Source organism: Labeo rohita, unplaced genomic scaffold, assembly GCF_022985175.1.
Source record: "Labeo rohita strain BAU-BD-2019 unplaced genomic scaffold, IGBB_LRoh.1.0 scaffold_359, whole genome shotgun sequence".
Lineage (NCBI taxonomy): Eukaryota > Metazoa > Chordata > Actinopteri > Cypriniformes > Cyprinidae > Labeo > Labeo rohita.
Window position 1 is genome coordinate 58,452 of NW_026129277.1, and position 16,850 is coordinate 75,301.

General features: G+C 35.6%; 1 protein-coding gene across 1 annotated transcript in view; it reads right to left on the minus strand.

The window, feature by feature from the left end:
• LOC127160477 (uncharacterized) overlaps positions 1-7,657 on the minus strand; it is a 13,824-nt gene extending 6,167 nt beyond the window's left edge. Inside the window, exon 1 of the mRNA XM_051103121.1 lies at positions 7,528-7,657. Coding sequence (XP_050959078.1) covers positions 7,528-7,657 — 130 coding nt within the window. The remainder of the gene's footprint in view (positions 1-7,527) is intronic.
• Between the last annotated feature and the right edge of the window lie 9,193 nt (positions 7,658-16,850).

A 16,850-nucleotide genomic window follows, 5' to 3' on the forward strand; every position in this document is an offset into this window, starting at 1 on the left:
TCTTACACTAGTGCAAAATTTACATTTGAAATGAATAATATCATAAAAGAACAAGCAAACTGATGTGTATTAATAATCACATCTTTGTTGTGATTTTGAATAAAACTCTGATTTCCTGATACAGAAACCAAAGTTAATTTGAGCTCCACACATCAAACACAGAAAACCTTTTACTTCACTTTAACTTTAACTAATAGTGCTGCTGTTTGAGATTCAGTGTTTTATATAAAGAACATTTAGAAAACAAGCAAACAAACACTGAATCTAAAGAAAGAACTAAAGTCATACACATTTCAAACTCACCAACCACACACCACAAACACAAACAGAGCCAAAATCGGTGAAACATCTTCAACTGTTTCAGTCCACAAATACGAAAAGGCAAACTCTTCAAAACGGGTTCAGCAATAAATGACAGATGGTCTGATGTGAGGTTGACCTGTGGTAAAGTCATCAAAAACTGTACTGTCAGCTAAAATAACCACACATTTTTAAGTGTTAATGCATGTGACCATCTAGCTCTGTTTTGCTGATTTTGTCACACCCTCATTGCAACTTTTAGCCACAGTAGGCCACAACTTCCTATAGATCAATATCATTTTTAACAGAATTAAACTAATCTATAATATGATCACTGACTAGTTAAAAGTGTCTTAAAGCAGATCTGTACATGCGATCCTGAGAGTGTTTGGCTCTGCTCTTTCCTGTAACACTTTTCAGCTCATTTGTTCACTGCAAAATCTCCAGTGTTAAAATCCTGGTGTTAAGGACTTTTAGAGTAAAGAGTTAAACGTGTGGTGTTGAATTTAAGAGAATTTACACTAGCTAAACAGCGCCCTCTGGCCGGTGTAAATGCGCAGAGTTACCCTTATTAGCACTTATTAGCTTATGAGCGTTATCAGTCACATCCGGGACAGGGGCGTCGCACCCGCGGGGGATGTGGGTGTTTTAACACCCACACTTTTCCCGGTGAGAGGGTTCAACGCCCACACTTTTTCTACAGTTTTCCCGCAGTTTTGAACAAACGCCTTCGCATTCGCTCCTCCGTTTCTCTGGCCCCTCTGTGTCTACGCTCGCTTCAGCTCTCCTCTCCCCTCCTCCTCAAACATGACACCGGCTGATGATTGGCTGTTCTGCCTTAAGTCTTGCCTCTCTTGGTGTGTTAGATTTATCGGTCAGCTCGTGCAGAGGAGGCGGGAATTTATGGTTATTATGATTATTTACATCTCCGTTTTCCAGGTACTTTGAATGTTTATGCTTTTGAGGTTTTTAAATAAGCTTGATATATGTTTGGGAAGATGTTCTGTTTATGTTTTGTTGGCATGTCGAATGTTTTCTGTATTATATTTCGTTTTTTAGACTAATGGCAATTGCTAATTGGGATAGTGTTCAGTAGCTAACTTAGCTAAGTTCGGTTATGTGTGTGGCATGCAATGCATAAAGTAACTGTGATGAAGAAGGCAGGAAATTGATGAGGAGGGACAAATTGACAATGTTAAGCAATGTATTTATGGGTTTATTGCCAGTGCAATTGATTTTGATATTTTGAGCATTGTTTGTTCATTAGCTGACTTGCCTGTTGTGTTTGATTGTATCTGTTGAGGAGAAAAAAGTGAGAAATAATGTCAGTTTGCATACCTGTTGACTATGGAAGAATATTATTTTAATGTGTATATTATTTTAATGTTTAAAAACGGTAAATTGTTAAATTATTTTGTTAAATTACTATTATTTATATTATTATACTTTTGTTTATATTATTATTATTTAGAAAAAGCTTTTTGTGAGGACTTTTTTTTTGTTTTATATCTCAATTGCTTACTTGCTTATCTGCAAGTAAGCAAAATGTAGCAGTCACAGTCCTGTCAAACAAACCACTTAACAAACAAACCACATTCATCCCCCACACTTTGGAAAAGCTTGCTACGCCCCTGATCCGGGACATTTGCTCGTCTACACGCCTCACCCATCTGAAATATTTTTCACAGACATCATTTTCTTTGCTCGCAATGCAGAGCATAATGAGGACGGGAAACAGGGAAATACAGCATTTAATCTGACTCACAAAACGTTTTTTGTTATATCATATCATTTAATAACAATATTTATGTGCTGTATGTGGCTAAAATTTTCTCAAAGATATTTTATCCACATGCGATGCGGAACTCTCAGGTCTCACGCATTTGAACCATTTCACACGCCGTAACGCCACACATTGTATTTCTTACACTAAAAAGTAAGGAATAACTTGTCCCGCTATATACTGTTAATGGACGAGGCACATACTTGCAGGTATAGCTGTCCATACCCACTAAACATTGGACGTCGGATAGAGGTGCAGATCACGTCTATATTGGGTCCGTCGGTCAGGGTCACGTCACTACGACTTCCAATGTTTAGTGGGTAGCTGTCTTGACAGTTAAATGCCACCTACCAGCAAATGTCAGAAATTAGATTTTTATGTTTTGTTTGTTTTCGGGTTAATTACATGATCCCGCTTCAGTCACGTTCATTACTCAGCAACATGGACGCGCACACACGCAGTGGCGGTTCTACGCAGAATTGCGCCCCCGGGCGAGACTCCCTCCCGGCGCCCCCCCAAACACCAAAAAAAAAAAAAAAAGAAATTCACATTTTGTACACACCACCACACGTTTCACTGTAGTAATACTACATGTCATCCTGTAACAGACCAATTTTTGCAAAAAAAAAAAAAACAAAAACAAAAAAAAAACCTGCTCATAACTTAAATAAATATACTGTGTACAAACAAATATTATTTAAGAAAAATTATATACAATAATATACATAATAAAATATAGAATAAATATAGAATAAATCACACTAAAGAAAATTAAATTATTTCACTGCAGAACAGAAAACACAAACTGAAACTAAAATCTTACATTTCTGGCCTTTCTAGATGCAAAGTCATCAATAATGGCATCATATGAGATATGCTCCCCTATTGAATGGTATTAGTTTTAATGGTAAGTATAACAGTGTCTGCGGGTATATTATGGATTCTACTGGTGGGTGGGATGGTAAATCCTATTGGAAAAGTGTCCAAAACACACTACAATAAGGAATTTTGTAATAGTTTCACTGGAAAAAGTTAATGGTTCATAATATATATGTATATTAGGCTTTTATTGTGTTTTTTTTAGCAAGGTAAGCATAGCAAGCATCATAAGCAAGAAGGCTAACAAACCTAAGAGTTAACGTTATACCACTAATTAACATAATGACATTAATACCTTAATCATACAGAGAGAACATTGTTACATACTTTTATCTTTTGCCCGTTTCTCCTCATCTTCTTTTCTTTTTTTCCTAAACTGGGCACCTGACAGCTTTGGCCTTTTTCTCTCCATCGCTGTGTTTACTTTGTAATCGACAATCAACAGATTTCCCGCCCCCCAACACTGTCACTCACGACCAGATTCACCTCCACATCATAATCGTTTTTTATTACCTATTTTTATTAGCAATTTCACACAATTAAATAAATAAAAAAAAGTGCAACTTATTGGTCTGTGTTTTATAATTTTTTTTCTCTTTTTTTCAAAGTAATATTTTGCATTAAATGTGCGTTATTTGTAATAAAGTCAGGTCTCACTGACATAGTTTAGCCCACCTCCTTCTCCGCTTCATTTGGGAGAGGTGAACTGTACTCTGCTCCCCTCCCCTCCTCTCCTCTCGCTCAGCTTCTGTGCATTGAAAAGTTACGTATGATATTTCAAAATGCTGCACTCGATTTCACACATTTTAGTCAGGAATTATAGTTTTGAAAAAGTCCAACTAGTAAATGCGTTCAAGTTTATGTCACAACAACACACTATCTAATGCCAATAAGAAACATTACTTACACTGTATAAGATCCTCTCGTCAGCTGTCTGTAGCCGCGCTGGCTTTCTGTTTGTGAGATAAACAAGTTTATCCTGTTCCTCTCAGCGCGTCCTCATCCGGAGTAAATACAAGGCTTTTTCCTCTCAGCGACTTCTTCCAAAAACGAAAGTATCGGACACAAACACGTTGCTGCTTTGTTTACGAGTTGATGTGGGCGGTCATTTCGCGCGTCTTTCACGTGGATGTTTGTGATAACAATAGCGCGAGCAGCGCGTGGGCGTGATCTAATTAGCGGTAATGAGCTCAGAGGGGAAAAACAGGACATGGTACTGGTTTCATACAGATTACTTACACACAGAATATGTGTTTTCGATTAAATTTACTTCCTTTAAAAGTAGACATTCCAAGCTTTCTATAGACATATCTCTGGTGTTTGTGTGTCATGTATTCGCTGAGTTTTAGTTCATTTTAGTGACGCATTTCAACTGGATATTCACGGAGACCGAGAAGACTGAAAGGACACCCTGTATATTTTCTTTATTTACAAAAACCACGAACATTTGTTAATATGTTGAGCGTACACAAATGAAAGTAAACTTTCTACAGATTCAGGTGATGTATTACTTTTATGTGTCCAATCAAAATTGAGGGAGCAATTCAAGTTCTTTTTGCTCACATCTGGAAAATATGCGCGTGCTCCCGCCTTGTTTGAGTTCATAATAAGATATGTGGCTGTTTGACTGTAGAAACACTATTTGAAACACATGTGAGTTTACCTCAGTCTGGATCAATATTTCCTAAAATTCCAGTTAAGATGCACCTGTACAAAATCCTCACATTTTAAAGGGGTCATCAGATGCCCATTCTTTAGGGTCTTAATGAAAAGTCTAAAATATACTTTGGTTAAAAATTCTCACTGGTTGCGTTAACACCCTTTTTTACCTTGTCAAAATGAGATCTACAAAAATCATCCTGTTCTGGTCGAGGTTGCTTTAAATGTTAATGAGCTCCGCTCGCCCCGCCCCTCTCTTCTCTGTGTGGAGTGATGAGCCTGTTTACTTTAGCCGCATTTAGCTGCTAAACTTACTAACTAGCATGTTATTAGGAAAGGTGATCACAAAGATTCATAAAAAAACCCTGATACTTACTTCTGCTGTAAGTGAAGCTGGATCAGGAATGATTCGCGCGAACATAGATGCATTTATGTAGATCGGGAGGCGCATTCCATTCAAAAACAAATGTAATCCATTGTATCTTCAGCAGCTCAGATGTCAAGAGTAAATGATGACCACTATGTTCATTATTACATCCAGCAACACAACACCTCAATCGCTCAATCTGAGATATTCTTGTCTAACTTACATCCCTGCTCCAGCATCGAAACAATGGAGGTTGGACTGTTACAGCTGATCTGAGGTAAGACGCTCATGTCAATCAACTATCGTGGGAGCAGCATCTGAGCGGCATCTGAGAATGGCTCGATTTGAAAAAGGGGATATTATTTTTACAGATTTTTACAAACACTGCATAGATTTGTATCATTATAGGGTAGATGTGTACATACACTGCCAACACACATTGATGTTCAACTAGAGCCCTGCACGGGACTGTTTTTTTAAACCCACACCCGCCCGCTCCCACTGAATTTCTGACCAAGACCGCCCACTCCCTCCTGCAGCAAAGATAACACCGCCCGCTCCCATGAAATTTGCGCTGGGTCCCGTAAATCCCACGGGAGCCCAAACCCAATTGCATCCGATCCCCTTTAACTGTTCACTGGGTTTATAACAATAAGGACTGTCAGATAAAAAAAAAATGCACCCAAAAGATTAAACATCATTTTAGGGCACAAATTTCTCCAATAAGACAACCAAAGGCCTCTGATACGTTGAGTGCCACCTGCTGGATGAACCGTCGAGAGGAATAACATTCACAAACTCTGATGACGCGCTTCCGCTGTTATTAATCCTACATCTGCCAAAGTGTTTCACTTTTAATTTTGAAAAGTATATATGTATTGTGTTAGGCTACTCTGGAAATACATTACAAATTAAAAGCTAGTAAACACTGCTGTAAGGGTGTTGAAGGTTTGGAAAGTTGTGGTAAAGTTTAAAGTTTTTTTTTTTTCGTCTTTTCCTGTTCGAACAAATTAAATTGAAACATTGAATAAAAATATTTGCTGCAGTCACTTGTTCTCAAGTGTAGTTGTTTATCGATGCCGACTTCCGCTTCTGAGAACCGCGCATGTGAAAAGCGTCCATTAACAAACTCATTACGTGTTCATTATTCAGTGTATTAATAAAAATAGTAATGTGTTAGCTGTATATACGTTTGCTTAAGAAAATCTTGCAGTATTACAAAAATAACAATTTCTTAGTAATAAGTAAAATACTGTTTTATTGGTATAATAAGGTTAATATAATGTAAACATTTATACATAATGTTTTAATAATGTAAGACATTATATGCACTGAAACTTTGTATTCCACCAGGAGGCGCTCAACATAATAAATGTAATCAAACATGGATAGACTTTTGAACATCAGAGTAAGAAAACTTTTTTGATAAAGGCAAGCAAATAAAGATGATAAATGGACAAGTGAGACCTGTGTGTCTTATCTTACAGACAAATAAAGCCTTCAAACTGAATCAATATATAACACTATAAGACAGGACCATTGTTAAAAGCCATTAAATCCCTTATTAAAATATGAAAGAATATGTTGTGTGTATAAATAAATAATATCCCAGATAGCAACATAATGTCGGCCCAGATCCGGCCCACATTTGGCACATGTGGCATGATGATCTGGCCCACATGCAGCGTGGAATGATGGCACTTGGGTGGACCGCTCCTGTTTGCCAGATCTGGGCCAAAAGCAGGCCATAGCAATGCCACATGTCAGCCAAGAGCCACAACCTTAGATGAAATCAGCAGAAGATAAAAGACATTCAATCTCTGAAGATCTCAGAGGAGGAGATTTAAACAACTCCACAAACAGCATCACCATGCATTTCTGACCAGATTGACTTTACAGAAGTTATTTTTTGCAAATTAACAGGCTTAAATCTACTCTACCATAATAGTGGTTAGTGTTTCCATTAATTGGGCTCGTAACACTTTTTTTAATATAAGTGTATATTTGTATGTTGCTATGATGGTGTGTTTGTAAAAACACTTCAGCAGTAACAGATAAAAACAAGATGAAATCAGGTGTTGACTAAACTATTGAAAGTTGTATGAATGAATTAGCCTGATTCACTGTCATTTGGCTTTTCCAATTACGTTACAGAAATAGTTCATTTGTAGTACGAAACTGTTTGTAGTCTTGCAAAACCAGTTTAAAAAAAAATCCGGGAAGCCATCATAAATCAACACGTGAACCTCAACAATGGTGACAATAGAAAGTGCAAAGTTGCAATGCATGCTGGGAACCACAGTACAAAACTCCCAGCATGCATCACAGCATGAATAAATTATGCAGCCTTTTGTGATGTCCAGAATTGATCCGATTATCTGATTGTTTTGTCACCATTGTTGAGATTCATATGCTGATGGCTGATATCTGTGTGTGTCAGCCTTATGCAAAATTTTGTCCTTTGTTTAAACAAAATTTAAAAAATTTAAAACAAAATCCAGCTCTTGTATTTCATCTAAGGTTGTGGCTCTTGGCTGACATATGTGGCATTGCTGTGGGCTGCTTTTGGCCCAGATTTGGCAAACAGGAGCGGTCCACCCAAGTGCCATCATTCCACGCTGCATGTGGGCCAGATCATCATGCCACATCTGCCGGATCTGGGCCGACATTATGTTGCTATCTGGGTAGGAAAGCCTGTTACACTTTGGCAAACACTTGCATTTGATGTTTTAAATGTTTATGAGCATCTGAATATAAGCATCATTACCAACCGATGAATATATAAAGCCTGTAAAAACAAACGCAGATTATTAAATGACAAAAATGCAATAGTTGCATGAGAAATTACATCGTTTAGGTTTCTGAAGTGTGAATATGTGCTTGATCTTGTTCAGCTCTTCTGCATCTGATGTCATAAACCAGAAGAAGGACAGTAGCAACACCCACCAGAGCAGAGAGTTCACAGAGCTTGATCTTGAAGAACATTGCGTAGAGTTTCTGCTGATGACAAGAATAGGCAGACGAGCTGAAAACATGAAAGAATAAAAAGAAATGAGGATTAATGAAGATACTGAAGCAGACGAGGAAGAAACATCAAGAGGAACCAAGACTGAAAGTAGTGCATTTATAAAACAACCTGATACAGAAAGTAAGAAATAAACCTGAATGCTACAAATGTAAACATTAGGCTTATTAGTCATTTTAAGGACAAAACATCTTTGGATCTACTTTAATACAAGAGGTGAAAATGATATTTAACTCACTGTAGACAGTGAGACTCAAACTTTTGGTCACAATGTTGATGATCACTATGATAAATTTTGTGATTTAAATCACTATGATAAACAGTGATTTAAATGCCTCCGCCCAATCAGATCAAAACCCATCATTTCACTGAGACCAGAGTTTAGAGACTGAAAATCTCTCAGTCACAGACTTCATGTCCAAACACACTTTTACAAAAGCAGTTGAAGCCATAAAAACACATATTTTAAACTCATCAGCCTGATGCCACAAACAGCACAAAACACATTAGAAACATTTTCTGTGCAATTTGATTTTTGTTTCGATTTTGTTAATAACTTTATTCATTTAAATGTAATAAAATGATTATTTAACATTTATTTAAAAGTTATTAAATATATAATTTGCTGTCAGGGACAGCTAATTCCTGAAGGTTTTCATAATCATTAACATTAAAAAATTACATTGGTCCAATGTTAATGACCTGTTGTTCATTTAGAAAAATTAGATATCTCAGAGATTTGGTGTTTGCAAAATAACTCTTCTGAAAGTCAAGACTAGTTGAAACACATGCAAGTTTACCTTAGTTGTTTCTGGAGGAACGGAGTCGTGTAGAGGCCTGGATCAATGTTTTCTGAAATTCAAATTATAATGAGCTTTCACAATCATTGTTTTAACTGTGCACTATGTACAGTAACAAAACTTTGTAAAAAAAATTACACTCAAAACATTTCTCAGTTTGATGTTTTTATTCCACATTATAAATGTATATATGTCCATTATAAATAAATGAGAACCCAATATTAAACTCACTGTAGACAGTGAGCCTGAAAATCTTGGTCACACTGTTGATGTGTAGTTTATAAAGTCCAGCATGTTCAGGTCTAGTGTTTGTGATGGTCAGAGATCCAGTTTGTTTGTCCAGCTTGTCACTAAATCTCCCATATACAGTGATGTTGTCTGTCTGATTGTTGATTTCAGCTATCAGAATGCCTTTAGGCTTATAACCAAACCACCACTGAATTTGATCACCCTCCATTATTACAGGTCGGGCCAGAGTTTAGAGTGACTGACTCTCCCTCCATCACTGATACATTAACTGTATCACCAAAGACATACAGAGAACAAACAGAAAGAGAATGTCACAGATTAAGATAGTTAAATAACGTTATGATTGTTTACAAAAATAAATAGTTTGGAATTTACATTTGAAATTAACAATGTCAAATATTCAACTCACCAGAGACAATGACAGTAAAAGACCTGCTCACACTGTTGGTCTGTAGTTTATACCGTCCAGCCTGTCCAATTCTCACGTTTGTGATGGTCAGAGACCCAGTTTGCTTGTCCAGCTTCAGTCTGTCTTTGAATCTCCCATCAAGAACATCATCATATACAGTGATTGTGCTGGTCTGTCTATTGATTTCAGCTATTAAAGTGTTTTCATTTCCAAACACCCACTGAATCAGACCACCATCCATTATTTCAGTAAGATCAGAATTTAGAGTGACTGAATCTCCCTCCATTACTGATTTCACTTCACTCTGACCAAACACACCTGAAAAACAGTTTTTCACAGATTAAAGTTCCAATGTACTTATTTTATGCTGGTTTAACAAAGCCATTGTTATGGACCAACTGGGGATCATGTTAACTGGGGATGTGTGCATGCAGGCAATATGTTTATATCATAGATTAACAAACATGTTTCACCAACTGTATACATTTGGCACCCATAATAAAGCACTTTGATTTTGTGGTGTCCGTTCCTGCGTATTTCACACAGTGTTAAGGAAGTTTACTATGTTTCCATATCACGATCACAAACCACGCCCACGTGGGACAATTGTTTCAATGGATGATCAAGCTCCTCAAGGAACTGAGGTAAAGTTGTATTTTCTTTTCAGTATCACTGGATAACATTGTGTCTGTAATGTGCTGTCATAGGTGTTCAAATGAACAAATAGATTAAGTTAGGGATCTGACAATGCTCAATGAAATGTCTGTGTTTTGCCTCAGAGCAACTATACATTTGTGTTGTGTTTTGTTTCCTTTTTATATATTCTTCATTTATTCTTCATTAATGTAATCATTTACAATAATCATTATAGTCATTTATATATTCATTTTATTGATTCATTAATTGATTAGTCATTTATATTATATTATAGTTGTTTTTTATATCTTTTTTTTTTCATTGTTGTTTAGTCTTATGACTGTGTGACTTCAAGGGCTGTTTGTCTTCATGAACAAGAGAGGTTTATGGGATGTTGTTGTGAATCAGTTTGGTATAACAATACTTGTTGAATTTGTGTTCTTCAGATGAAGTCTGAGCATTGAGACATACGCAGCCAAGACTATTCAATAAACTTTGCTCCTTTTTATCATCATTACTTCGTCTCCTGCTTTTGCTCTTCACTTTCTCTGGCTTTTTCCTCAGTCAACTTCTTGGCTGATAGAAGACTGTTAATAGTGTTTTGGGTATTTTGGGTGCCAGACAAGACCTCCTGTTAACAGGGTTTGGGTATTAGACCTCTCTGCTGACGAATTGTTCTGATACTGGACAAACTGATATTTTCTGGCGGGATCTGGCGTCCGGGGCTGGATCTTAATTGTCTAGGCATGGAGACAGTGATCTAACACTACCTAAAGCATACAAGAATTGTGAAGTCCATTATGTTTTTATTGACAAGTCTTGTTAATTGATCTGTAGTTTACTATTGCTCCTAATCAAATCATTTATTATCTGAGTGATTACTTACTATGAAAGAAAAAAAAAAAAATAATAAAAAAGAACTTTGGTTTGATGCTTTGGTTTGAGTTTAAGTGATTTCAATTATTTATTTATTTATTTATTTATTTATTTTAATTTCTGAAATCTCTTGATTGCCCTAACGCCTGGATATATGACTGAGTTGTGAGTGATCTAAAATCAACATTTTGCATAGGCCTAGAACTCTGTTTAGAACAATTTTTTATTCAGTTTCTTAGATCATATAATGATCATATAATCAGTTAAATTAATTCAATTTTATGTATGCTTAATATGGTTAGTGTGTCTGTATTATACTGTACATTATACTCTGTTAGGTTTGTGAATTTAAATGTTATGAATCTTTCAATGAACATGTATAGAACAACACTTGGTTCATGACTCCTGCCTTTGTGTTTTTATTTTTTTTTTTCACATACTACATACTGGGCTATCGCCAAACTCTACAATATGTGTGATGAACACAGGTAAGTTTTTTTTTTTTTTATACAATTTATATAAGCTATATGTATGTCACATTTGTGGCATGTTTACATTTATAAGGGGACCAAGTGTTTAAAGTGCTCCTATTATGCCATTTTAAAGGTTGCTAATATTGTTTTATGAGACTCCTAAAACAGGTTTACATGTATGCAAGGTCAAAAATACTTTAGTTTTCTCCAAAAATAGATTTGGAGTCCTTTAGTGTACACTGTGTGTCGGAAAACGAAACGGCCATTGCTATAACTGAATGACAGCCCTGGAGACTTGTCAATACATAGAAAAGATGGCATCAAGTACCTTACCAATTTGAGCCGGTGTCTGACGATGAGATGGCTGAAGTGGCTGATCGACAAGTTAACACAGACTACCGTGGAAAGTGCTCGCAATTTGCTTATGTAAGCTCTATGTTGTATTGTATAATGCATTAAGGTGGCTTTCACACCGAACGCAGAAAGCACTGTGCTGGCTGCTGCTTTCAGTGCAGCCCTTCAGATTGCAGCGGCAAAAGTTCAACTCATTTGAACTTTGAGTGTGGCGTGAGCGCCTTGTGCACCAGTGGTGTGCTCCGCTGCGCATGTGCTTTGGTCGATGCAGAAACAAGCCTCAGGCGGCGCAAGCAATTGAAATGAATGGGTTTTAATAGTGCAGCGCTTTCTGCATTTGGTGTGAAAGCCGCTTCGTGCACCATCCTTTATCATTACTCCAACTAATGAGACAGACAAACAGTCAAGCTGCATCAATCACATTTTTTTAGACTACAGTGGGCCCACAACTGAACAAAAGAACTACAGAAGCGTGAGTTAGCCGGTTAGCACTACATGTGCAGGGTTGTTACACAACATAACATACACAACTACTTATTATTATAGAAAATACAGTCTTCGTAGATTCATCTTTTGAAAGTGAATATAAAACAAATTTACTCACAGCGTAGGATACAGTGCCTTCTTGACATGATGTAAACCACATGGAAATTTTACTGTTTTACTGTTTGTGGGCGGGCAAGTTGTTTGTAATGTAGAATGTGCGTGGACGTATAGCCGTAACAGAAAAAAAATTGAATTCCTGACGACTGTGTGACTGTGGTGATTGTGAGCCAACTCTTTTTTATTTTATTTTATTTTATTTTTTTATAGACAATAACTTTATTTGTTGTGCACTATCAGCTTCACAACTTTGCAGATAGTTTATGTTCACATACAGCTACATGACACACTGCATGAAAGGTCTTAAAAAGGCATAATAGGAGCACTTTAACAATTAAAAATGCACCGTGTTGTAGGATCTTTCTTACTGATTCATAGGTTCCTTTTTTCAGTTTCCATACTGTCTTTTGTATGAAAGTCTTCTGACATCCACTCTGTGGCAACCACAGCTTTTTCATGTTGGACATACAGGTAGAACATATGATACTGTGATGTTGAATTATTACATATATTCCAAGAGACAATATTCCACTAACCTCATAATCACATAAACACCTCTCTCCTTAAAATCAATTAGAATAGGAAAAGCTTTATTATGTACTTTACTGCAGACTTTTTAAACTGTGAATTTGACACATATTCAGTTTTAAAAGTAAAATGTAATGAGCGGGGGCCTCTTTATATATAATATAACTTTGAATTGTGCCAGTTATCTTCATTTTAGTGGTAACAACCTCTCTAACATTTGGATTTAACCTTTGTGAAAATTTTAGGTCACCCTAACACCTGTGTTTACTCTTGTCCTCTTTTTAGAGCTGCTTTTTAGGAGAATCAAGTTTTGTTTGCATTATTGACACAATATTTTTCCTGTTTAACTATATAAATAAAGGTGACTTGACTTAACAGACCTCTGTTATAGAACATTTCTGCCATATATGACCCTCGACCACAAAAACAGTCTTAAGTAGCATGGGAATATTTGTATATTTTGTAAAATTTCCTATTGTTAATATATCAAAACTTAATTTTTGATAAGTAATATGCATTGCTAAGAACTTTGTTTGGACAACTTTAAAGGTGATTTTTTCAATATTTTGCACCCTCAGGTTCCAGATTTTCAAATAGTTGTATCTTGGCCAAATAACTATCCTAACAAACAATAGATCAACAAAAAACTGATTTATTCAGCTTTCAGCTTATGTATAAATGTCAATTTACAAAAATATTGATCCTTATGACTGACTTTGTAGGGTCACGAATGGACAATACATTGACAGTCATTTTTGACATGGCATATTTCTCTTCATAGTAACAGAAACATGCATTTTATTGAATGCTGCTTTGAAGCTACAGTATATGTTAAAATTGCTTTTTTTGTTAAATTTGCTTCAACACCTATTAACCATGTGTATGTTTGTTGAACATTCCTTTAAATAAATAATCTGGATAATTCACTGCATCCTATCTGTGTCTCGACTTCTAAATTATATGCATAATGCAAAGCTATAGCTTGTTTATCATTCATTCTTTAGCAATATTTTGAAAAAAGAAATAAAAAGAAGAAGAAGAAAAAAAAAAGAGTGGTCTGTGAGACGAGACATGAAAGTGCATTTAAATTTAAATGATACATTGGAATAGCAAAAGCGAGTCCAACAATGATACAAACATTTACAAATAATGGAAACTTTGAGATCTGTTTCAGGTAAAACTAACATCTGCTGGAAACTCTATTTTGTGTGCATGCGCATGTCCCCAGATAACATAATCCCCAGTTAACCACCACTAACACTAGATAAAGTTTAAAAGTATTTGATCAATGTTCTTCAGTGGTACAGAAGCAAAATTGTTAAAAGAAAGGATACATTTATAAATATTAGTATATTTATAAATGTGGTGTGTGTGTGTTTTTTTTTTTTTTTTTTTTTTTGTTTTGTTTTTTTTTAAGATATTTTGTGTAACTGTCTGAAATGAAACCTATTATGGTTTGGAAACATCCACTGACTGATGAAACACAAACAAGAATATTATAAAGAAAATATTGTTTTTTTTTTTTTTGTTTGTTTGTTTTACTTCAGACAACTAAAATTAATGCTGCTGCATTTGAGCTTCAAACCACGAAAAACAGGCTGTATAAATCTATCGCTATAATAAAATATCACTGAATAGAGCTGAATCCAAACTTGTTCTCACAGTTCAATTATTTCTATTATTAATAACAGTGAACGTTGATCCTCTCTGACTAATTTAACTAGTAATTTATTACATGCTACCAGAACAAATGCAACTGAAACCATAAAAAAACATTTCAAACTCACCAACCAGACGCCACAAACAGAACAAAACTAATTTGAGAAACATTTTCTTTATCGGTTCACTGAGTCCGTGATGCTTAAAATGTCTGAAAACACTCACAACTAAACTGTGATATTTATCTAGTTGAATCCTCCCCAAACCTCAGTTGGTTTCCGTTCACACGTCTGTCTTTATCAACATCACAGAAATGAACAAGCTTTTACAGATTTTACCTTTCTAACTGATGCATAATAAGAATAATGTTTGATTGTTGACTGTTGATGACTGTTGATGGATAATTATTTTTATTATTATTATTATTATTATTATTATTATTAACTGTAAATATGTTTTGCATGAAGTGAAAGTCAGATCGTAGAAGAAAATAAAGAAACGCTTCAGTCAGGTTGCCAGGTTCTCACAAAAACCCACCCAAATGTTACTCAAAACTAGCCCAAAAGTAGCCCAATTGCGTTTCGAGGGGGTCCCCGGTAAAAATCGCGTTCCGGGGGGTAAAATTATTTTTTTGGGGTGGGGTTCCACTGGTAAAATTTGCATTCTTGGGGCTAAATAGTATGTTACTGAGGTCGCTTCAACCCGTGGACATGAAAAACAACCCGCTCCAATAGTATCAAAGCCCAGTTGGAAAACCATGGACTTGGCAACACTGAACATATTTCATATATAAACATCAGACCACAACAGGTTTATTTTTGACACACAATCTGAGCTTCTACATTCAGTGAATGACCTTCAGCATTTTTGTCAGTGTTGCTACAACACACAGGACAAGTTAATGAGAACAGTAGCCTGTAAATCTGATTTACTCAGCTGAAAAAAATACGATGTAAAAAAGTAGTTTGATGTGAAATTTTGTCTTGGGCAAATTTTATTATAAATAAATAAACAAACATATTTGAGTACATAATGAGATCTATGGATTTTATTTGCAGACATTGGTATATCTGAACAACTCTATAATAATTAAAGACGTGAAACACATGAGTTTTACTTTTGTCTTTTCTTCTGGTGAAACAGAAGTGTGAAGGCCTGAATCAGTGTTTCCTAATATTCAGGTTTGATTTATGATAGATTTACACAACAGTCCTTATATATTATCTGCTCAGTTCTTAACAGCACTAAGGATTTAAAAAAAAAAAGTGCAGGAACAAATCTAACAAGACAAAAAGCCTCTGAAGCGCCTCCTGCTGAATGAACTGTCGATCAGTGACGACTTCCGCTTCCGAAAACCGCGTGTGAAAGCATCCATCAAGGTAAATCTCATCACTTTAATGTAGCTACATTATTCATTACAATAATAAAATTTGTAATGCTTAAGCTGTAGATGTGGTTTGCTTAAGTTTTTTTTTTTTTTTAAATAATAGTAATAAAAAAGTAAAAAGCTATTATTAAATAAACTTAATAATAATGTAAACATTTACATATGCTAAATTCGATGTTTAACAATGTAAAACTTCCTATGCACTGCTGAACCATTGTATTCCACAAGGAGGCGCTCGACATGAATGTAATAAAACGTGGAGAGACTCTTTAACCTCAGAGTGATAAAGTCAAGCAAATACAGATGACAAATGGACAGACATATAAACAAAGACCTCAAACAGAATATGTAGGCCTACAATAATGACACTGCAAAAGAGGTACATTTTAAAAAGCCATTAAATCCATATATCAAATATGAAAAATTACAAATTTGAGAATCTTTGGTAATCTTCAAGGGCATTTGAAAATGAGCCGCATCAATATCAGAAGATGAATATTAAGAATATAAGAAATAGCATCATCCTTTAGGGTTTTGACGTGTGAATATGCGCTTGGTCTTGTTCAGCTTTTCTGGATCTGATGTCAAACCAGAAGAATGACAGTAGCCACGCCCACCAGAGCAGAGAGGACCAATAGGATCACAGCTAGTGGAGTTGGTTGAGGCGTTATTTATTTATTTATTTATTATGAAATCCCGATCAACGGAGATGGAAACGCATTTTGCAAATTAATTCATCCACACCAAAAAGTCATGTAACTGCGTTATGGAACTGGATAACTTGACTAACTATAGCAGACTGATCTCATTGCACAGCATCTGAATTGTTCTTATGGTCATTCAAAGATGCCTGAGCAAAGTCT